The 22,657-nt window shown below is 40.0% G+C and overlaps 1 protein-coding gene across 1 annotated transcript in view; it reads left to right on the top strand.

Moving 5' to 3' along the window:
- The window catches only part of Sphkap (SPHK1 interactor, AKAP domain containing), a 148,445-nt gene that overhangs the window by 89,698 nt on the left and 36,090 nt on the right, over positions 1-22,657 (top strand). Inside the window, exons 4-5 of the mRNA XM_050154171.1 lie at positions 16,191-16,250; positions 18,308-18,442. Coding sequence (XP_050010128.1) covers positions 16,191-16,250; positions 18,308-18,442 — 195 coding nt within the window. The remainder of the gene's footprint in view (positions 1-16,190; positions 16,251-18,307; positions 18,443-22,657) is intronic.

Here is a 22,657-nt window from a genome sequence, read left to right as displayed (position 1 = left end):
TAAGATCCTTTTTCCCCACTTATGGGCCCCATTGAGTTTCATGATGTCTACAGACATCCCAATATAAATGCAAAAATTAGACCCTGGAGGGAGCTGAAGAGATGACTCACAGCTAAGAGTGCTCCGGCTCTCTGAGAGGACCTGAGTTCATTTATCAGTTTGTGGGGCAGCTCATAATTGTCTAGACTCCAGCTCTCAGAGATCTGATACTGTCATTGAGTCTCTGTGGGTACCTGCACTTATACATACCCACACAGAGGTGTACATTCATATAAATAAATAAAAATGAAAATAAGTGTTAAAAATGGAACAAATACTTAGACTCTGGGATCCACATATGAAACCAGGTTCTTACTCTGAGTTACATCAGTTAATACAATATTTTTCCAATTCCATCCATTTTCTGGAAAACTTTATAATTTTATTTTTCTTCATCATTAAATAAAATTCACTGTTAATATATGCCACATTTTTACTAGCTATTCATCTGTTGGTGGACAGCTAGGCTGATTCTTTCTCTGACAGATGAGGTCTTTACTAAGATACTATGTGTTTATTTATTGAGCCTCAGTTCTTCAGTTCTGAAAGAGAGCCCCAGAGTGACATCATTGGACTGGGAAAAACATTCTTATTATTTCATTGCTTGTTAGACACATCTCATTATTTCCAAGAAACTAAGGCACCACAGTGTGAAACCCTATGGTCAGGGTTATGGGAGTGGTAACCATAAAGCCATACCCCCTGCAAGGAGCCTATAGAAGAGGGACATTGACATCTGTAAAGGATGACACCTGCCAGATGTGTTGCTTCGCTTTAGACCTGGCTTAGGTTGTTCTCCCTCAGTCCAAAACCGGTCTCGCTGAACATAGCGGACAATGAGGACTACTGAGAACTCAAGAACAATGGCAATGGGTTTTTGATCCTACTGCACCTATTGGTTTTGTGGGAGCCTAGGCAGTTTGGATGCTCACCTTACTAGACCTGGATGGAGGTGGGTGGTCCTTGGACTTCCCACAGGGCAGGGAACCCTGATTGCTCTTTGGGCTGATGAGGGAGGGGGACTTAGTTGGGGGAGGGGGAGGGAAAGGGGAGGCGGCGGTGGGGAAGAGACAGAAATCTTTAATAATAAATAAAAAAGGAAACACTATTATGCCAATTCAATTCATATATAAGCATGAATATGTATTCACACATCCATTTGAGGAAAAGAGACATTTAAGGCATATGTAATATAAAAGAAGTCTGCCAATTCATGCTTCAAACTCTGTCAGTGCTCCTGAACCAGCTTTCACTTACTGCATTTCTTACTGTATTCTCTTTTGCTCTGTTGGTCTGCAATTGCTGCATTATCTACTTACTCATTATACGCACGGAAATTAAGGACTTTAAGGTGTCAGTTCCTGAAAGCTTAGAATTTAATGGTCATTTATCGAAAAAGCAGTTACTTCCCAGCACTTAGTCTATTAGTGTATTTAAAAAACAAAAAATCTAATGAGTCTACAAATACACACTTAGGGAACAGTAATTTGGAAACCCTCCTTGGATTAAAACCTTCATTGGTAAAACTAGAGAGGCCAACCAGAATTGTTCTCAGCAGCCAAATAAGTAGGGCAGAGATCCACTTTCCGGTGCCCTTGATCAATACAGTCGATCCATGCCCTTTCCTCTATTCACAGTTAACCTCGTGGTCTGCCTTCTCAAAGTCTCCCCATGCCTTCATTCACAGCAACCCAAGGGTGCATTTAGGGTTTTCATTTCCATACATTTTAGCTACTTTAATGTCAGCTTCACTCACACACTGAAAATGTACAGCTTTAGCTAATAACAACAAGACTTTTCAGAGAAATGATAATCTAGAAGTTGTGTGGATGTCCAAAATATAAGAGTTGTTAGTTGGATACAAGTTTAAATAATTTTTTTGTATCTTATCTTTAGTTTAGTGGGCTGGGATGTAGTTCAGTTAGTTGAAGGCTTGGCTAGCATAAACAAAGTTCTCAGTTCAATTACTAGCACTGCATAAAACTGGTCATGTTGGCAAACCTATAATCCTGGCATTAGGAGGGTAGAGGCAAGAGGATCAGAGATTCAAGGTCCAGTTCAGCCATATAGTAAGTTCAAATCCAGCTTGTGCCTCATGAGACTCTTTTTCAAACCATAAGTTTATGCTCATTTATTTCCAATGATAATGAGGGTTTAAATTGCACTTCAACTATAGTCATGATTTACATGATAGTGTCCTAAATGAACATTCAGACAATATTGTCATTGTACAAACATTGTTGGGGATACATTTAAAAACATAGATTGTGTAACCCAATGTATACTTAGATCATAATATAATATATATATAAGACATAGAAAATACCCCATTGCTCTTAGAGCTGGGGTGACAGGGTGTCAGATGGGCTGCTATGGGTGTACATGCAATACTGCTTTACAGTAGCTTATATTATTAGAATATATTCCTTATAGATAATGGGTTTCATTACATCATTTTTACTCACATATATAATGTAAAAAGGGTAATTACAGACAAGGAGGCAAACTGTAATTGTTTCCCACTCTCAGGAGCAGTGGTTCTTTATAAATATTTCATTTCACATTTTATAGGTTGAACCTTACAAAGCACGACTACTGAATAGTTCTTTCTTATAGACTATAATTCTGAAATCAATGGAAGGCGATCCAATTTTCTGTGTAGTGACCTAGGCCTGGAAAGGGGAGAACACACACACATATTTGCTACATATTTTATGGAATCTACACAGGAATTCTGAAAGGCATGCATTCACTATCTCTACATGTAAGATTACCAAAGCAAGGGACGGGGATATTATATACAGACTAAGCCTGTCTCTACACAAAGCCAGGGACCCTTCTGTCACATGTACCCTGGTATGGTTCAAAAGGGAGAGACCAGTCCCATCATTAAGGGCAACTTATCATCCTGAGGATTCTAAAGAATCAATTGGTCTATGAGTCACTCAGAGCTTCTGGGCTTCACTCCAGTGTTTCTTGATAAAGCATAGAACTTGTGCCTTCTGAATAAACATTGAATTTTCTGCCTTGAAAACACAGGATTGTTGTTTAAAGATGTGAAGATAAGGTGCTTTTTTGATATATGGCTCACTTATCTATTCAATTATGTTTTGTTACCTTGTCATAGATGTTCACTAAGAGGGACTGTGGCGATACTGGTCATTTCTGGTTTCTGTGAGTTAGCCCACCACCTTGTCATTCTTTCTCTGAAACATGCGAGTTCAGATATAGTAGAGCTGAACCTTTACACTAAAGACATCTATCTGAAAAAGTACCAAGATATACTTTGAACAATAAGTAAACAAGGTAACTTGAAATATTTCAAGAAGTCTAGGGCCATCGTATTTCACCTGGTATTGGGTAGGAATTTTATGTTCTGGTTATGAACCCTTCTGAGCTAGCAAAGGGCATATTACCCATCATATTTTAATGTCCTGGCCATCTAAGAAGAAACAGCTCCACATACTTCTACCCCACCCTACTCATACACTGGTCCCATGTACAAGAATTGATTATTCCTGTGAAAAGTGCTAGTGATGGTTGTGGATTTCTGAAGCTTGTTTTTCTCACAGCAGGCAAAGTGGAAGGCTGAGCCTGTGTGCCTGAGGGTTGGGGGATTTACTCAGCCCAGAGCTTTCTAAGCATCACACAAACCTAGCTACATTCCAAGGCCATCGAAGATGGTGGTGGTGGTGGTGTTTAGAGACAGAGGCACATTAGACAGCTTGAAATGGTCTTCATCATACCGCTATGTAGCCTAGGCTAGAGTATAGGGAGTGCAGGAGGTGACCATCATGCCTGGAAAGAAATCATCTTGAACAAAAATAACTGATATTTTGTTGCAGAATATAAGGTCGCTCAACATCATCCAGGTGTCTATGTTAATTCATTTACTTAATAACTGATTGGCTTTTCTTAATATGCACTAGTCTAGAGCAAGACTCAAGAGTAAAGAAAATCTACCAAACCTATTTGTATGTTAGTAGTCTAAATAACCTTTAGGGAGGAAAATATGAGCAAGGTGGAGCTAGATCTATCACATGTTTTTTTTTTTTTCTTTACAAGTAAAGCTTCCAAGTATATCCAGTTCCCAATAGGATTTGATTCACGACTTCCCACATTGTCCTTGGGTATCCTTTGTTAAGATCAGACCTTTCAATAGGAAGAGATACCAAGAGTCTCACAGCCAAGCTGAGCATTACACCATAGAAAGGTCATCTTATGTTTCCCAAATTCTCTCCCAAAAAGTTTTGATAAATAAGTATTCCCTTGAAAAGAAACCAAGTCTCTAAGAATGGACATGTAAAATGGATAGTTCCTCACAATGAAATATTATTCTGCAGTAAAATCTAATGAACTACTGATACACTCTTGGTGCAGTTGAACTAAAAGACATTATGCTAGCCAATTATAATAAAGCCACATATTGTGTATTTGCATTGACATTAAATGTCCAGGATAGACAACTAACTCTATGAAAGACATAAAATAGTTGTGTAGCTGTGTATGACTGTGGAAAGAATATTGTGAAAAATGGCACTTGGCTGCCAATTAATAGTTTCTTCTGAGGATAAAAAGCAATATATCAAAGCCAATGGAAGATGCCTTGTGCCTTGGTCTGTTGCTCTCTGCCATGAGACACAGTCTTTCGGTCAACCAACCTTACTCGTTGGATCTGTCCATTTCCTTCTGACACTTCTCGGGTTGTAGAGACAAGCAGCCATGTCTGGATTTTTGTAGGTGAGTGCTTGGTATTTGAACTCAGGTCTTCATGCCTGAAGAGCAAATTCTCTTAACACAGAGCCATGTCCTCCATCCTCTCTTCCCACTTTATTTGTATGTGCACCGAGCAAAATTTTCAAGCAGATCTCCTAAAATCCCTTCTCAAAAAATATTTTTTAAGCTACAAGTAAAACTGATTTTATGTATGGTTAGTTGAAATATCTGTTTTTTAATTGTCTATAGATTCTACTGTGTGTCTCCTCACAAACTGCTCAAATACCTCTTCCAAAAACATTTCAAATACATTTTTAAAACTTAGACCATACAAGGAGGCAGAGAAGTTTGACAGCCTTGAGTGTAAATACAACTTGCATTTTGTTATGATTGCCACAATTATGTTGACGCGATAACCGTATAGAAATACAATATCGTCCCAAAGAGTCAGTGTGTCCCGGAATGGCCGACAACATGACAGCATGCCGACGCTGAGGGGAAAGCGTTCCTCTTAGTATCATCAGCCCAACTACTAATCAGAGAAAATGTGACATTTTAAAGAAGATAAATTGGAACCAGGGTCCTGCATCTATCAGACGTCTTTTGCTTGCAGGAAGAAGACAGACAGTTTTTTTTTTCTTTGAAAGCATTGTAGGGATCAGCATTTTGATACTGTCAAATTAAGGGATCTTGTCATAGCTCCATGGGCAGATGGTTGCATTGTTCAAAGCAGCTGAAAGGAGCTGGTTGTCTTCAAAAATAAACCCTAAATATATGTTTGATCATAAACAACATTCAAATGTCTAAATTGTAAAGACAATTTGACATCCTGCTTTTACGGAACTGTTTGTAAGAACCAACTCTATATGAATATATAGCTGACTTCAAGAAACATGGAAACATTATTAGCAGAGAAAGTCAAAGATGCTGTCTCCTGGCTAAAATCCCTGGTGTCATCTAGCTTTCTGCCAGTGATTGCTCATGCTCGATACACAGCAGAGTGGTTTCTGCTTACTGTTTCATTTGCCTGTCTGAATAGTCTAAATTGTTGGCTGGAATTAATGCAAAACAACCTAAAACTGTTCATACACGATGTATATTTAATACTGATTGCCATCACCAGTTTTTCTTATGTGTTCCCAATTAAATCCCAAATTCAAACTCATTTTTAACTTGATATGAGATTACTGGTTTCATCTGACTTCATCTGTAAAATACATTTACCTCACAAAAGTTGTCATGATCTGTAGTTCAATTAAATATTTTATATTACATTGTTTGATGTTGGTGCCCACAAGTATTATTCAGGAAATGTACAGCTGGCAGACCTGCCAGACGAATCCATGGGAAGTTTATACATACACATCCACATAGAGAACCCATTTCAGGAGAGTTGTGAGAACACTTGATTTTTGAAAAAGTCACAGTCAAATCTGTAAAAACCTTATGAAACCCTGATTCCTCCCTTCAAAATGGGATTCATTTCCAAAATACATCAGCACTGTAACTTCTGCCTGAGCAACGGAATGACCTTTCTATTCCCCCACAACATGAGGCCTTAGAGCCATAACATTCACTCTTTGTTCTAACAGTCAATTTTAATAGAGTCAATCCCCCAAAATTATACCTCCTGGCAGACCACATAGAAATCTCAAAAGGACAGAAAGACACTGCCCTCGCCAGACAGACAGGTCTGGGTGTGGGTGAGTCCAGGATTCAGAAATGTTTAGTAACTTTATCTAATGATTTGGAATGTCAGGTATTTTCCCTCGGAAGCTAGCTCTTTCCTGGGTGGTGTCACCCTCTTCCTGGAGTGCTGCTTTGTTAGGTTGTACCTGCCCTTTTTGTGATTTTGATATGCGTATTATCATTGTTTTGCCCATGGAATTTTTTAACCCATGTCTGAAAAAACTAAAAACCTGGTGGAAATTGAAAAGTTTCTGCACCCAAATAAACCTCTCCGCTGACATAATAATCCAAATCAGACCAAATCAAACTGAATTAGAAAAAAAAAAACAGGTTAAATGGATATGAATGCTCCCAGGTGGCCTTCCAGTCCCCCAGAGATGAGACCAAGAAGGAACACTGGAAAACCATGTGTTTGTTCTCTGGGGAGCAGTTTAAGTACCCTGTGGAAGTGGTCTTGAGCATCTCTGGGGAGAGGTCACTGTTTGCAGGGCTTTCTCGGAGGTGGAATCTGGACTGAGGCAACCCCCAGGGGAGAGTTTTGGGATGGAACTTTCGCCTAAACATCCCAGACTCTTTGGGTATAGGGACACCAGCTCAAGTCTGAGTACTTCCTGCAGTCATGGGGTAAGGTGGGAGAGGAGAGAGTTGGGAGTTCGCTTGTGGGCTCATGCTCAGTGGGAGATGTGGCTGGAGAGGCATCTGGTTAACTGCCATCCTGGAGACCTTAAGCATCTGTTCCATGAAGGAGATGAGAAGGCATGTGTCTAGAAGAAAAAATAGTTATTATCAGCCTTATGAATGAGGCTAGCCATAAGGGTCATTAACTGCCGGAAAGAATGGGACAAACAAGTGCCCTGGTTGAATAGGGGAGGCAAGGGTGAATGAGTAAGACATGAGAGCAGATATGTCCTTTAAAACCAGATTTTAGTTGCTGGGTAGGTGTCCATTTGAGCCTGGAGAGGTGGTACCAATGGTGAAGTTTTAAGAACTAGTGTAGATGCTGGTGTTATCTGAAGAGCCCTTTATAAGGTGGTCTTGACCCAGGCAGGAGGAGTGACCTGTAAAATATGCTAAAAAATTCATGGGATTATAACAGGCTCTGGAGACTGTTAGTTTTTACCAGATCAGATTTTTTGATACAGCAGCAGAACTTTTCCCAGGAACCTGCAAGTATCTGTAAGACAGCTGGAACAGATTTACATCTTGGTGTCATAACAAAAGACTGTTGATTTAGGTTAAAAGGGCATCAACATTTTAGAAGACAACTTCTGAACCTCTGAAAATACATCTAAAACCTGTTAATTTTGGACTATAAATCCCATGAAAGAGGCACACCTATTTTTATTTTTAACAGGAAACTTAACAAATGAAGTAATGAACTACCGGTACCTTAAGTCATCAAATGGCATCAGACACATTTGATAGGGATAAATAAATGAGCAGAATTGAGACAGTTTTAGCTATACAGGCAATCCCAACTCTCTTCGTGGTCTGTGGCTAATACTAGTCTTAGAAGCAGTATTTGTCTTTAGCTGCTGAGTCCAGGAGGCCTGAAGATTTTTCTGTGGGGGGTAGGGTTTAGCCTACCTTTCTTGGCAGGATGAGCCAATCGATCCCCCAGTGTAGTGTCTAGGAAGCTAATGAGGTGAACGGCAGCTTTTTGCTGTGTGGGTGGCTTTGTCATACCCAAAGGCAAGCCTCCAGGCAGAAGGCCTTCTGCAACCATGTGTCTTCTTGGAGGAGCTATAGGATGCTGCAGGAGCTGGCATGTCTCTCTATCATAAGAAACTCTTTTGTTAAATGCCATACTCACATCTGTAAAGGCACTTGAGAATCAGGGTACCATTACCTATCAGATATATAGAAATTAAACATAAGTTAAATTTGGGCATAAGGTTTACCCAATCAGCTACAGCTTACCAGTATCAGTAGAGGCAAGAAGAGTAGCAGGACTATTTTAATAAACCAAAGTATATTGGACACAGAACGTCTCCTTGGTAGGGCTAGCACACTTACCAAAGATGGCACTGAGGTTTTTACTTTTACCTTTGTGAAAAGTGGCAGCTATCCATGTATTTGTATTTTTCCAGAGTTTATATATTTTCTGGAGTTACAGGTTTTACAGATTTTAAAACAAGCACACATACACACAGAGAGATATAAAACAAGCATGCTATGGTCACATTATTCACACATATATATTAACAGACTAAGGAAACATTTTTAGGACCCTGTGTCAGTTGACCAACTTAAAAATTTTGGAGTAGGCTGTTGAAGCTAGGTGAGTACATGGGTGATCCCATTAAGGACAGAACACCTGTGCAGCTCAGAGGGTAATTACAGGGTGAGTGGATCCATTGTAGGGAGAATCCCAGCATGACCTGATTACATGCCAGGATTCAGACAATCAGCTAATAGAAGCAGGGAGTGGGTTGGGGAAAGGGAGCTGGAGCACAGCATTCAGAAACCACAGGCACATGGAGGGGGGTTACTTGTTTACATGTCGGCAAAAATTTTAGGCACTAAGGACATATGGTGACAGGTAGTTCCAATTTAAAGAGATTTTGTAAAATGCAGCCCAAGGGCATTTGAGGATCAGGCCTCAAATTTGTTAAGTACCTGTTTTGCAAGTCCAAACCCAAAGCCTAAAGGCAAATACATCCACTGTGGTAGGTAGACTTTGGGTCAAAAAACCAGAGTGGTGTGAGAAATGTCTTGAAAGGACATCTCCTGACAAAGGAACCTCAGAGGACAAGGCAGGCCCTTGTCCTGGTCAGGTTGGACACCTGGCACAGCTGTGTCTTCAACAGGACAGCCCAAAAATTGTATTAGGCCCTGGACCTCTAAAGGCAATGACTTGAAAATCTAAACTTACCCAGAGGAAGTCAATCTTAGCCTGGTGGAGAGCAGGTGCAGGGGAAGGTGGTTTCCCAACACGTGGCTCTGGGCTGGTGGAAAGAACAGCCCCCTAGGTGGGATCTCCAGAAGAAACATTTCTGCACCTTGATAAACTTCTCTGCTGACACAATGATCCAAATCAAACTGAATTTTAATGGATACCAATGCTCCCTAGTGGTCTTCAAGCCCTACCCACCCCCCAGAGATGGGACCTGGAAGGAAGACTGGATAACCATGAGTTTATTCTAGGGGGGGGGGGCAATTTAAATACCCAGTGGGAGTGGTCTTGAGCATCTCTGGGGAGGGGACATCATTTGGTGGGCTTTCTCAGAGGTAGAGTCTGGACTGAGGCAACTCCCAGGGAGGGGTCTTGGGATGGAACTTCCACCTAAACAGAGATGGCCTCTTCCCTGTCTTCTTCTTCTCACTCCTTCTTCACTTAAAGTAATAAAGAGCATGTAGAGGTAGCATACATGAGTTTATTCAATTTACCCTCAGATCCAATGAGCCACATTTTTGCTTGCCATAATGAATCCTAGTTGGACCCTATGGGGGTGCTGAAGCTTGTACTCAAGGCCCTGAATAATTTGAGTACATCTTAATGTCACCTCTTTCTCACATCAGGATTATCAGGTTTTCACTGCACCCGCCCCAACACACACAACTACATACTAGACAGCAAATTTCACAGGCATGGCTATGAGCCTGTAATCCCATTTCTGAGGCTGGAAAAGAATTAAGGTGTGGGAGGGTCAGGATCAAGGTGCTTACTGGACACTAGCATAACTGAAAACACTGGAAAGAAAGGTAAGTTCCAGGTTCATTAAAATACCCTGTTTCAATAGAAAAGGCATACAAAAACAGGAAAAATCAATATTATGTTCACTGTGCATACACACATATGCACAATATAACTGAGATTGCTTGCCTAAATTCACACTAAGAAATAGCATATTGTCTATGAACATTCATAGTTTTTCTATATATAAAAATAACTTTGATGAATATTCTGCTTGGAATTTTGAGAGAGACCAGATCATAGCATGAGATCATTTTCTTGCTGACATTTATTCCTACAATTTCTGTACTAACACCGACAAGTACACAAGGACAAGTTAAGAGACAGTGGAACGGCTTGTGAATACAACCTTCAGAGTCCAACCACAGAGGCAGCCCTGTTGAGCATGCTCAGGGTGGGCAGGATCTGAGCTCCCTTGGGACGATGAGTTTCCATCTGCCTCAGCCAATTGCAAGCAGCAGATATAACAAAGAACTTGCACAGACACAAGCAAATACATTTTACATGAAGAGAAAGGAGCTGGAGTTCCAAGAAAAACATTACTGCTTTTACTGTCTCCTCGTTGCCAATTATTGTTCTAGTATAGTTTTTTGTTTGCTTTGCCTGTGTCTTTAGCAAATCTTCACATGCCGAAAGGTAAAGCTAGTCTAAGTTCTTTACGCCATTGCCAGTTGCTAGGTTAATGTGCCTTCAGTTAATTCTCCTTTGAGGTGTCTACCATTTTTCTCTGCCATTGTTGCTCTGCTGAGGCCACTTTAGTTCATCACATAATCAGGAGAGTTGACTGGCATGGTTTCTGCCCCCTGTGGTATTCTTACCACTTGAGAGAGGGCTTCCACTTCCTCCATTAATCCATTCACACTGGGCCAGATGATTGCTTTGCAGTTAAGAACACTTGCTGCTCTTTCAAGGGAGCAGAGTTTAGTTTTCATCACCCATATACAGTTCAGAATTGCCTGAAAATCCAAGAGCAGATGATTCAACACCCTACTCTGCTTCCAGGGGCACCCAAACTCTCTCAGTTGTACACACACACACACACACACACATATACACACAAATACAACAATAAATCATTTAAAAAGAAAGAATTTACTAAGCATCTACCAAGTGACAAACCTGAGTTTGTGATAAGAACTGAAAACACAGCTGAGGAGAAGTGCCTTGGTCCTGATTAAGAACCACTGAAGATAGACCATATTCAATGAAACAGAAATTCTGTAAACACAACCGGCTTTTGCCAGATCCTTCCTTGGCTCACATAGCATACTTGTATTTGTTCACTCAGGTATTTTGCTGAGAACTCTGTAGCATCTGATCAAGTAAGGAGATGAGCCAGCAAGGAATTTGAGCCTCTATTGTCCACTAGCTGGTATCTCCTGCAGTCCCAGCCCCCGACCCCATCACTGCTGCAAAGCATTCTCCAGCCTGCAGAACTGGAGCACACACACACACACACACACACACACACACAAAAAAAAAAAAAAAAAAACTTGACTTTTCTAGTTTATTCACACAGAACAAGTCTAACAATGCCCTCCATGGAACTTTATTTTACCGTCTCCTTACCAAATGTTCCCACCACAAGCTGCAAGTTGTCCAGTTGGAAACATCCAGCGCTCTCTCAGCACTTACGATGCAATGAGTGCAGCGTGAAATGTCTGTTTCCTCTTTCACTCAACTCCTTTAAAATGCCAACCGATGCCCGGAGTTTCCACTAGGTCAGAAGAAAGGACTTCTGCTCAGAAGTCCTCTTTCTTTGGGCTTCACCGCTCTGAATTCTCCTCCCCTCAAGGTGAATACAAAGCCTCTCACTGGATCATTGTTCATTGGATGTAAATCATGGAAAGATCGCCCATTCGTTATATGAACTTTCCCCTTGTGCTCACCTCTGTAGTGATATTTCATTAGTAGTTTAATAAATAAAGCTTGCCTGATGATGGGAGAGTAAAACAGCTGCACTGATCAGCCTTACAGACCAGGCAGTGGTGGCACACACCTTTAATCCCAGTAACCACACTAGTTTGCCATAGAAACTGGGTGGTAGTGGTGCACGCCTTTAATCCCAGAACTAGAGGAATAAAAGAGAGGAGACAGCTTTCAGAAACAGTCTCATTCTGAGATTCCTGGAGGCAGGATGGCTATTTCGGACAGAGGTAGAGGTAAGAGCCAGTGACTGACTTTTTGCTTTTCTGACCTTCAGTTTAAACCCTAATATCTGCCTCTGGGTTTTTTATTAATCATGCTACAAATTTATCTTCTCTGGGATACCATTTGTGACTGAGCCTATACTTCTATCTTCCTTTTCCAGTCCACAGCGCCCTTCCTTCACCTTTGCCTTATCTTATAATGGTGCTTGTCATTTTAGCGATGTGTTCTCCTTCCAGATACCTAACTCCACAAGAACAAGAAAAGCACCTGCCTTCTGTGCACAGAGGCTAAAACCCATATACCTCAGAGAGGATGAGTACTTAGTCTCTCAAAGCTTGCTACTCCATACCTACCATTTCCCAGCTCTTCTATAGAGATTTGCAGTCTTACTTAGGGGAGAGCATGGAAGGATGACTGAGTCCCAAGGAAAGGACCTGAAGTCACAGGGAGTTAGATTTGTAAACAGTCCAGTCACGCGGGCTATTTCCACAGGGAGCAGAAAACTGTAAAACTGCCACATGTGCACCTGCAAAGTGCTTTGAAAAAGCAGAGGTTCTACTTCCAAGGTCCTGGACTAAAGACAAGCAACATTCGCAAATGATTTGTGAGGTCTGGCACTAGAGAGATTGGATGGGGTTGTAGTTAGGAGATACACTCTATGTGGCTTTGGGACATTCCATATACACTGAAAGTATTGCTAGCCACCTGCAAGAAGGAATGGCTCCCAAGGATATTCTTACCATAGAAGGGGACAACTAAACCAAAAGCCATGACATGATGGAGTCAGATCAGAGATTGTAGGCCTGTATTTCTGTATGGCACAAAAGCCATAGGCCTGGTCTGAGGTGGTCACATAGCTCTGCAGACAAGCTGTCTCTGACTAACAATAGTCGGGATAGGCTGCTCCTTCTCTTTTGTTGTAAATGTAGATTGCCTGAGGAGAGGTGTTGGCTGAAGCAGGTGGTCAGGAAGTTGTTGCTTCTTTCTTTGTAAGATATCTTTGTAAGGATATCTTATAGAGATGCTAATTCTTGCCTATGTGACAGCTAGCATACAGGTAGAATGCAGAAGTGATTAAAGGCCATTCACCTGGTTACCTAGGAGACAACCTAATGTGTGCCCCCCCCCAGCTCAATTTATGGATGATATATAAGCTGTTTGGAGAATAAACAAGGGAGATCTTTGGGAGATGGTCAGGAGAAAAGACCCTGAGATGCCCTTCCATCATGACCATGTAAACTGTGTCTGATTATTCCTCGCGACTCCGTACCAGTCCAGTTAGGGAAAAGAATTTTCTGTATTGGACCCACACAGCCTCCAACAGAGATCATATCTATGTTGGTACATACTCCATTTCTCAATACTCCAAGCACAAGACTGAAGTGAGCAGAGCTTGCATATGTAAAATTTCCCAGTCATCAGTATGAAATAGTTTTTCAGCAAACCCAAAGTCCTCTCTGGTAAGGAATTTACCCAGTACCATAACATCAATACTTATAAATGAACTATGCATTTTTCTCATACTTATCAAAATCTCACAACAATTACTCCAAGTTCTTATGTTTATAAAGCAAAAAATCATAATAATCCTATAAAGCAGTTAAACTGTAATAACTCAGGCATGAAAGGAACTATTTGACAGCTCCCCACTAAAATGGAAATTAAACGAAAAAACAGTAAGAGGGTTTATAAATAAGAATTTGAGTAGCTGAAAAATATTCACTAGACCATATGAAAACAAGACTTTGGTATGTCTTTACTCTTCATGGAGAAGATACTTTTCTAAAATTGCTGCCAAATGAAAGGGGTAATTAAAGACTATTCCAGCTATTATTTGGTCTGAGGATTTGAACTCAAGCTTGTATTACAAGCTGTGTCCACTAAACCATCTTCCTTGTACCTACACTTAAGTTTTACTGATAATTTATTTACAAAAAAATTATTTTTATATCTAATAATGTCTTATTATTATTTTTATTGAATAGATTTTCCCTTGACAATGTATATATATGTGTGTGTGTGTGTATAGGAAGTATATATGTGTGTACATATTTGTGAATATATACATATATGTGTGTGTATATAATGTGTGTGTTTATATATTATAGATTAGGCCCTAAAATCCTTACTCAATATCCTACCACAAAAATACAGAAAAAAAGTATTCCATGCCAGATTTAAGCAGGTTGTTGACATACATCAGCAAAATGTCATATCACAACCCACAGCAGATGAATGAATTTGTCTTTTCATAACTGAAGTTTGTATTGGAGGGCATATAATCACTATCGTAGATAGCTTTCGTTGGTCTCTGTTCTGCCTTTTCCCACTGTGATACTTGATAATGAGAATTTTGTGATGTACAAAGGAAAGGTAATGGGCCTTTTTAAAGGTGAGTGTAGAATCATCAGATTAATTCAGCATCTGCAGTGCTGATAGTGCGTTATTAAACCCCTGAGCGCTAATGGATATTGAACCAATTTTCCAAGGTCAAAGTTCCAATTACTGTGTGAATCCTCAAATGTTTCTAGATCATGAAGCCTTTCTGACTTCCATCTACTGTGCATGCAATGCATTATCTGCAAAGGGACGCATGACCCATGACTCCCAACTTTCCATTTAGAGTGTCCTGAGGAAACAGAGTTTGAATGAAAATGAAGGAGCATTTTATGGCCTTATCTCACTCTGATACCAATGAGCTGAATCAACAAGTATCTACTATACTATATGATGCAATGCAGGGATCATGTGAACCCGTAAAGCTTGGGGAAATCTCTTGTCTGGAAGCTGAGCAGTGGTAGTCTGTTCCATGCTGGTTTCTAAGACTTTCAACTGTCGACTTTTTTTTTTTTTAATCTCAAAAGGAAAAGAATGGATTCTGAGAAACCATGACTTTGTATCAACCAACTGAGATCAGAAGGCTCCACAGATCTGCAAGCATCTAATAAGATCACACATCTTACCAAAATTCTAAAGATGTTCTCTATTTGACTCATTCAAATCAAGGAGTGAAGAATAGAAATATTTCAAAAATTTTGAGGGATATAAAACCTCATTCCTCTCATCTAATTTGATATCATCATTCTATGATTTTAGTTTTAGCACTTCCTTTTCTCCAAGGCTGGGCTACAGTCAACTCTTTCTCTGTTACCTGACACTGGGTTTGATCTCCAAGCACTATGCCTGTTGTCTATGGACATCCTCCTCACTCCCTGCCTAGCAGAACCTTTCTAACTTTCCTAAACCAAATTTATCTCCTGGGAATTTTTCCTTAATCCTTTCTCCAACCCCACTCCAGTGCTCATAATATTTACCTATCTGTATAATATGCTGGAAATTAGAAATTTTAATTTGAGTGAATTATTTCAATGTTGTTTGAAATTCATATTTAGTAATGCACCCATTATTTTAAACTAACTGATTTAGACATTTATCTAAGATGAACAATTAAGGAGCAACCTTAATAAAACTAGATAAATTAAAATAAACTCAGGAGCCAGGAAGTGAGAACCCATTATCACACATTGTGCTGGGAGAAATGTAGAAAATTACTCATGATTTATAAGCTCTTTACTTTCTTTCTTTCTTTCACTTTCTTTTCTATTTCATGGGATTTGATAATAACATAAACCTGAAGATTATTCTCTAACTCATGCAAAACCAGGAATTGTTTGACTATGTTGGTCAGTGAAAGTAAGGCATTTCCTATAAGAATTGAGACCTGTGAGAAGGGGGCTGGAAATCTTTGTAGAGCCCCAAACCGAAGTGATGGTCTCTATGTCAAGCTACATAAAATTCTTAAGACTTTAAAACTTTCTACAACTGTATTTTAGAAACTTTTTTTGTAACAGGATGCATAGATTCTTCACATAATTGATTGTTTTGCTTTCTTTTTCAGGTCTGCTTTGTGAATCTGGATGTAAACAAGGATGCCTGCAGCACAGAGAACCTGCAACAGGTAACACCTGGACCTGGAGCCCTCCAGGAGCCTGTGATGAAGGCTAGACCCTGTTGTCTATGATGCGCTCTGTAGAAGCATAGACGGTTTTATCACTGCCCATTTCCTCGACCTTGCTCTGCACCTGTTGCCCCATATACATACACACACACACACACACACACACACACACACACACACATATATATATTTGAGAGCCACTTTTCCCTGCCTGCAAAACTGTTCAGGAACGCACCTCCCCTTGCCTGTCAGCATCCTAAAGTGACTATTTCTGTCCTTGCTTCACTTTCACACCACAGTCTGGCAGCCCTTTTCCTAGGTTTCTTATAATTCGGGTGAAGGTAGCCAGCCCTTTCCCCTGGCTCCCAGGATTACTTCTTTCCCATTCTTTTCATTAAATCTTGCCCAAGTCTTATCTCAACTGTGTTTTCATTGTCTTACCTCCACCGTGAGCTTGAATATTTTGCACCTCATAGCAGCCAGCTTCCCCAGGCCCATTCAAGGTTGAGAACTGGTGTAACTGCATTAAATTCTTGAATGTCTGTTCAGTTCCTTAGAGGCTGAGCATGCCTGTGGTACAACGAAAGGACTTAATTAATGTCACAGTTTGTCACTACATGCCCAACACTGAGAGGCTTTACCTCATTTGATAAAACAGCATGTTTGCAGTTGGATTATCACACAACAATACACACATGCCTCACTTAACTGATACTAGGCACACAGTGATTCAGGACCCAGTCACAGTGCATGCAGAACCTGAGATTATTCAGTGCTTCTACATGTTTCCTTGGTATAGTTGAATCAAGTTATTCACAGGTATTATTCACTAGAAACTTTCACCAGGTTCCAAATATTGTTCCCTGGGTAGCTCTAAAGGTTTCACAGAGAATCGCGCATGTAGCTTTATTCAATGGAGTTAGTATGTAGAGTCCTTCAGAAAGAGGACAGAGAGGGCAGAGCAGATTCCCATCATAGTAACTGTGTTTCCATAATTTATAGAATGACTTAAGAGAGTCTCCAGTTATGGATTCTCTTACACAGATGATATAATTGGTGCAACTTACCATTTCTAGGCCATAGGCTATTTATGACTATATGAAAGTAATTATGGCATCTCATTCACATAGGAATCTGTTAAGGATTAAATGGAATAGGATGTCACATGTGTAGGCTTTACCAAACTGCTTCGAACATAGTCAAAGCAAAATCAGTATTGGATATGATTTTTTTATTATTGAGTTTAGTGGAACAGAAGATTGCTAGCAAGAGGAAAAAATATTTCCAAACTAATGTTTATTCCTATTGTGTAATAGGAATTGCCAAACTTTGGAAAACTTGAAGTCAGAGGTTGTATTTCAAGCTTAAATGCTCTATTCTTCTTATCTAATTTGAAACAGATTCTTTTCTAGATTTCAAGGAGTTTAATATTTTTATATTTTGAGCTTATATAATATAATTAAATCATTTCCTACTTTCCTTCTCATTCCTCAATTCCGCCCATGCACACCTGCCTGTTCTCATTCAAATTCATGGTCTTGTTTGATTGGTGGTGGTGGTGATTGTGTGTGTGTGTGTGTGTGTGTGTGTGTGTGTGTGTGTGATGTTTTTCATGGGTGACTATTTGTTATTAAACAGTTGGGTTTTTCCCTGGGAATACTATTTAACCTGCTCTCAACATTCCTTGGCTGCCTGCAGTCCTCTGCCTAGGGTTGAGTCCTCCTGAACTCTCTCCCTTTGGCAGCACATATATCGGTGCCATCCTTGTTCAGGTCAGGTTTAGACAGTCACGTTGGTGGCACTTCATAGGTGTAGCTTCTCTGACATTTCTAGGAGAAATAATCTCACAGCAAACTTCTTATTCCACTTCTTCCCACAGTCTTTCTGCCTGACTCTTCTACAATGATCCTTGAGTCTTAGGTGCAGGAGTTGTGTTACAAGGATCTATAGACTAAGCAGCTAATATATCCATATTCTAACTAATAAATAATTTTTGTAGATGGAATAGTTTGGGAGTATAAAAGAATCCTCTGAACTAACAAAGTCTTACCCCACAGAAACTGCTCATTGTCTCACCAGACCTTCCAAAACTCATCAACTCCATGAATGTCCAACAGCCAAAAGAAAATGAAATTGTTCTCCTCAGTGGATTAGCCTCTGGAAACCTCCAGGCAGATTTTGACGTTTCACAGGTAAGGTGCATAGTTCTCAATCAACTAGTCACTCATTGATAAACTTTTCTGTAGTCAAACAGATATGACCCCAAACAGATGCTGTGCATGAGCTTTAGTGGAAGAGCCCACGGTGACTCTGTATTTGATACTGGCCTTTTTCCCGGTGTCTCCCACACAGCACCACTCAGAGATTGATAGTTTTTTTTTTTTTCCTCTCCATCAATTCTCAGATCCTCACGGTTGTTTCACTGGGACTTGAGCAGATCCTGCGTTATTTCACTTTCTGGTCAACAAGGCCTCACTAAATATTCAAAATCAGAATCTTCTCCCCTTTTAGGAACAAACCCAGAATTCTAGTATGCATCATCTGATTATCGTACCATCCTATAGCATCATTCTTCTGTGGCTTATTTGCCCCTGAAGAAATACCAAATTAGCCAAGCTTGTAAGTCGAGAACGTGGCTTCTGGGATGGGAAGGAAGTACGCTGGCCCCAAGGAATAAAATCCCACAAGAAAGAATGTCATTAATAATGAAGTAGGAATGGAAGTATTATATTCTTTGTCAGATTCTTCTTTGTTGCTGTTGTCTAAACCATCACAACACTACTTTGAAGAATGCATTTAAAGCTTCTAAGTCAATTTGCAATGAAAGTACACACAAGGTTCGCTGTAACAATATATTCGCTGGTTCCAAAGTAGTGAGCATTTGCTGTGCACCAAAATATCAGAATCCTGGAAAGCCAGCCTTTATTCTGCCTTGATTCCAGAGACTTAGGGCAGATCTCTATCTAAACTGTTTGAATTTTCTGACTGAAACATCAATATAATAATACTTTTCATTATCTGGATTTCTGGAGGGTGGGTATCGAGAAATGGCTCTAAGTTTTAAGTGTCCTTTATATTGAGCAAAACGATGATGATCAGAAAAAAATTTCAAGTCTGAAGTTTGTAAGTATTTTTGCAATGCTTACAGGCCTGTGTTTCCTCTACCTCTATGCCCAGGAATGATCTGCTACCTACTTAAAGGTTTTTATCTAGGAAAAAGTTCCTTAATATCATAAAGTAAACTCCAACTAGTTCTGGAAGTCAAAACTTAAGTGGAGAGCAAGCACTATTTACCAGCCCTTGGCCTGACAACATATCTATCTGCACATTAGTGCAATCATTTTCACTAATAAAACAAGAATCCCACAATATACAATAATTTACTCTTTTTTTGTTTGTTTTTTGTTTTTTTGTTTTTTGAGGCAGGGTTTCTCTGTGGCTTTGGAGCCTGTCCTGGAACTAGCTCTGTAGAACAGGCTGGTCTCGAACTCACAGAGATCCGCCTGCCTCTGCCTCCCGAGTGCTGGGATTAAAGGCGTGTGCCACCATCGCCCGGCAATATACAATAATTTACATCTTGTCAGCCAAGAGAAACAATGTTTCTGAACAACCAAGAGTTGAGATTTGAACCTGAAGGATTTGGGTATTTCTCAGCCTCAATTTATCTATCTATGAAGGAGAATGAATTAATTTCTACTTGGGCACATCAACTTGAGAAATGAAATGTGTACAAAGCACCTTTTATTCAAAATAAATTTTAGTTTTGTTAGGAAAAATAGAGCAAAATTCTAAGAAACCCAACATCCTATAAAAAAATTGAAACTATTTTTTTCTCTCAGGTATCCTCTAAAATATGAGTTGCTTTATATTAAAATTGAAACATTTTAATAATGACTTTTCAAACCATGTGATAAATCAATCAATGAATAGGAAAACTTTACTTCTTAGTAATCCTATATTCTTAATTCTGAAGCTAATAACAATGCTTTTTAACTATAAATTTTCCATGAATTCTACATAAATTATTTTCTATGACTTTAAATATACAACAATTGAAAACTTTATTCCTATCATCTTTATAAGACTGGATTATTTTTTACTGATGTGCTCAGCTGTAGCTAACATGAGCAATTTCTCTGTATCCATGAAAGTTGATACTGATGTTAATTGGGCCTAACCTTAAACTGAACTTGGAATATTTTGATTGACCTTATTTAGTATTCTTAATTAAACATAACTAGAAGGACTGGAAACAGAAAAACCATGACTGAAAGTAGAATTAAGAACACAGAGTATATATGGTTTCATGTAACTAACCAAACACAGGGAGTAGAAAAGATGAAGGGACTTGAATCATGTTGAACAGGACATAGATTTTTCCTAGAGCCTCCTTCCTGCTTTCCCTATGTAGGTCCTGCTCATCAGACACAGGAGATATTATCCTTTTGAGTTCAAGTTGACTACAACTACCATTTCAGCTTGTTCTCAAATGTCTCATTTAGTTGTTTTGGTTCTCATATATTATATATTCATTTCTTAACCAGTCACTCTCATTTGCGAAATGTACTGTTCAGCTTGGCCAGGCCAATATTCACCCCGGATATAGAGATGAGCTTCCTGTGGATTTCTCACACAGTAAATGAAGCAGAAAAATTCTACCTCACAGAGTATGAGGACAAAGTGGGTAAATTATGGTCACTAAAGGAGTGAAAATGTCCCATGGAACAGGTGAGAGTAGAGTTACCAATACCTCATTAAATATAACATAGTAAAGAATGTTTGAAGTCAACCATGGTTGCAGGACACTCTAGTCTCCGTTATCTGGGATGCTGAGGTGGGAGGACCACTGGAGGCCAGGAGCTTGAGCCACATCTGGTAAGAATTCCATGCCAACGAGCAAACAAAGTGTACACAGTTTGTGCATCCTTTTCCCTACAATCTATCAGCGCCTGTCTCTAGATCTCATACTTCCTTTTTATCAGTCTCTCCATCACTTAATCTGTATCTCTTCACCTCTTGGCAGATTCCCAGGCCTCCCACAGCTACTATCTCATTTTACAGACACCACATCACCTGTTTTAGTGGGTCAGAAAAGTGGGAGCATCATCAGCAATGAACCTCATCTTAGCCGTCATAGCAAGTATCTATTTTTTAAAGATATCCTATGACTGTCTGGTTTACCCCCATTAAAACCAGTTGTCTGCTAAATCACAAGTCAGGATGTAGAGCCAGGCATAAACTGTATGCTCGATTAGCTAGGGAAGTCTGAACAAGTCATCTTTAGGGATGGCCTCATAATACACTCATGACTTACTAATGGCTTGGTCATACCGGGGTTTACAGTCGTGAGCAAGTTAAGCATTTTGTTCCTATAGAGCATTTTGTTCCTACAGTTATTTGTGGAACCTTATTGTCTATGTGTATTATTAAATGTATATAAGTACAAACCCAGCAGTCCGCATGCATGCATCTCAAACCACTAATGAACATGTACTGTGGCCATTCAAGAAAAATAATAACAAAAAACATTTCTTTTTTGTTTGTTTGTTAATTTTTTTCATTCAAAAATTTTCACTTTCTTCCCTCCTCCTATTCCCCCTCCCGCTCCCCCACTCACCCTCCTCCCTCGCCCTCCCTCCTTAAGAGGGGGCAAGGAATCCTGCCCTGTGGGAAGTCCAAGGCCCTCCCCCCTACATCCAGGCCTCGGAAGTGTTGCATCCAAATAGAGTAGGGTTCCAAAAAGCCAGTATATGCAGTAGAAACAAGTCCCAGTGCCTTTATCAATGGCTTCTCAGTCAGCCCCCATTTTCAGCCACATTCAGAGAGTCTGGTTTGATCACATGTTTGTTCAGTCCCTGTCTAACTGGATTTGGTGAGCTCCCATTAGAACAGGCACACTGTCTTAGTAGGTTGACCAATCCCTCGCTGTCCTGACTTCCTTGCTCATCTTCTCCCTCTTTTGCTCTTCAACTGGACCTTGGGAGCTCAGTCCATTGCTCTGATGAGGGTCTCTGTCTCTATCTCCATCTATCTCCTGATGAAGATTCTATAGTGATATTCGAGATAATCATCAGTGTGATAGTAGGGTAAGGCTAGTTCAGGCACCCTCTCCTCTGCTGCCCGAGGACCTAGCTGGGGACATCCCCATAAACACCTGGGATCCCCTCTAGAGCCAAGTCTCTTGCCAACCCTAAAATGGCTCCCTTAATGTAGATATCTTCTTCCCTGATCCTATATCTGCCCTTCCTCCATCTCCACCCTCCCACCTCCCCAAGCTCTCTCCAGTCTTTCCTTTCTCCCTTCTCTTTCTGTAGAAGGAGTGGTGGGCTGCGTTCCTGCCCAGCTCCTGCATGGCTAGCTTTATACCCAAAATAACAACACACAATTGTATTCTTTTTTTGTTTGTT

This window comes from Alexandromys fortis, unplaced genomic scaffold (genome assembly GCF_014885135.2).
Source record: "Alexandromys fortis isolate MF-2015 unplaced genomic scaffold, M_Fortis_MF-2015_v1.1 scaffold_40, whole genome shotgun sequence".
Classification (NCBI taxonomy): Eukaryota; Metazoa; Chordata; class Mammalia; order Rodentia; family Cricetidae; genus Alexandromys; species Alexandromys fortis.
Note: the sequence above shows the minus strand (reverse complement) of the source record. Positions and strands in the feature narration are given on the sequence as shown.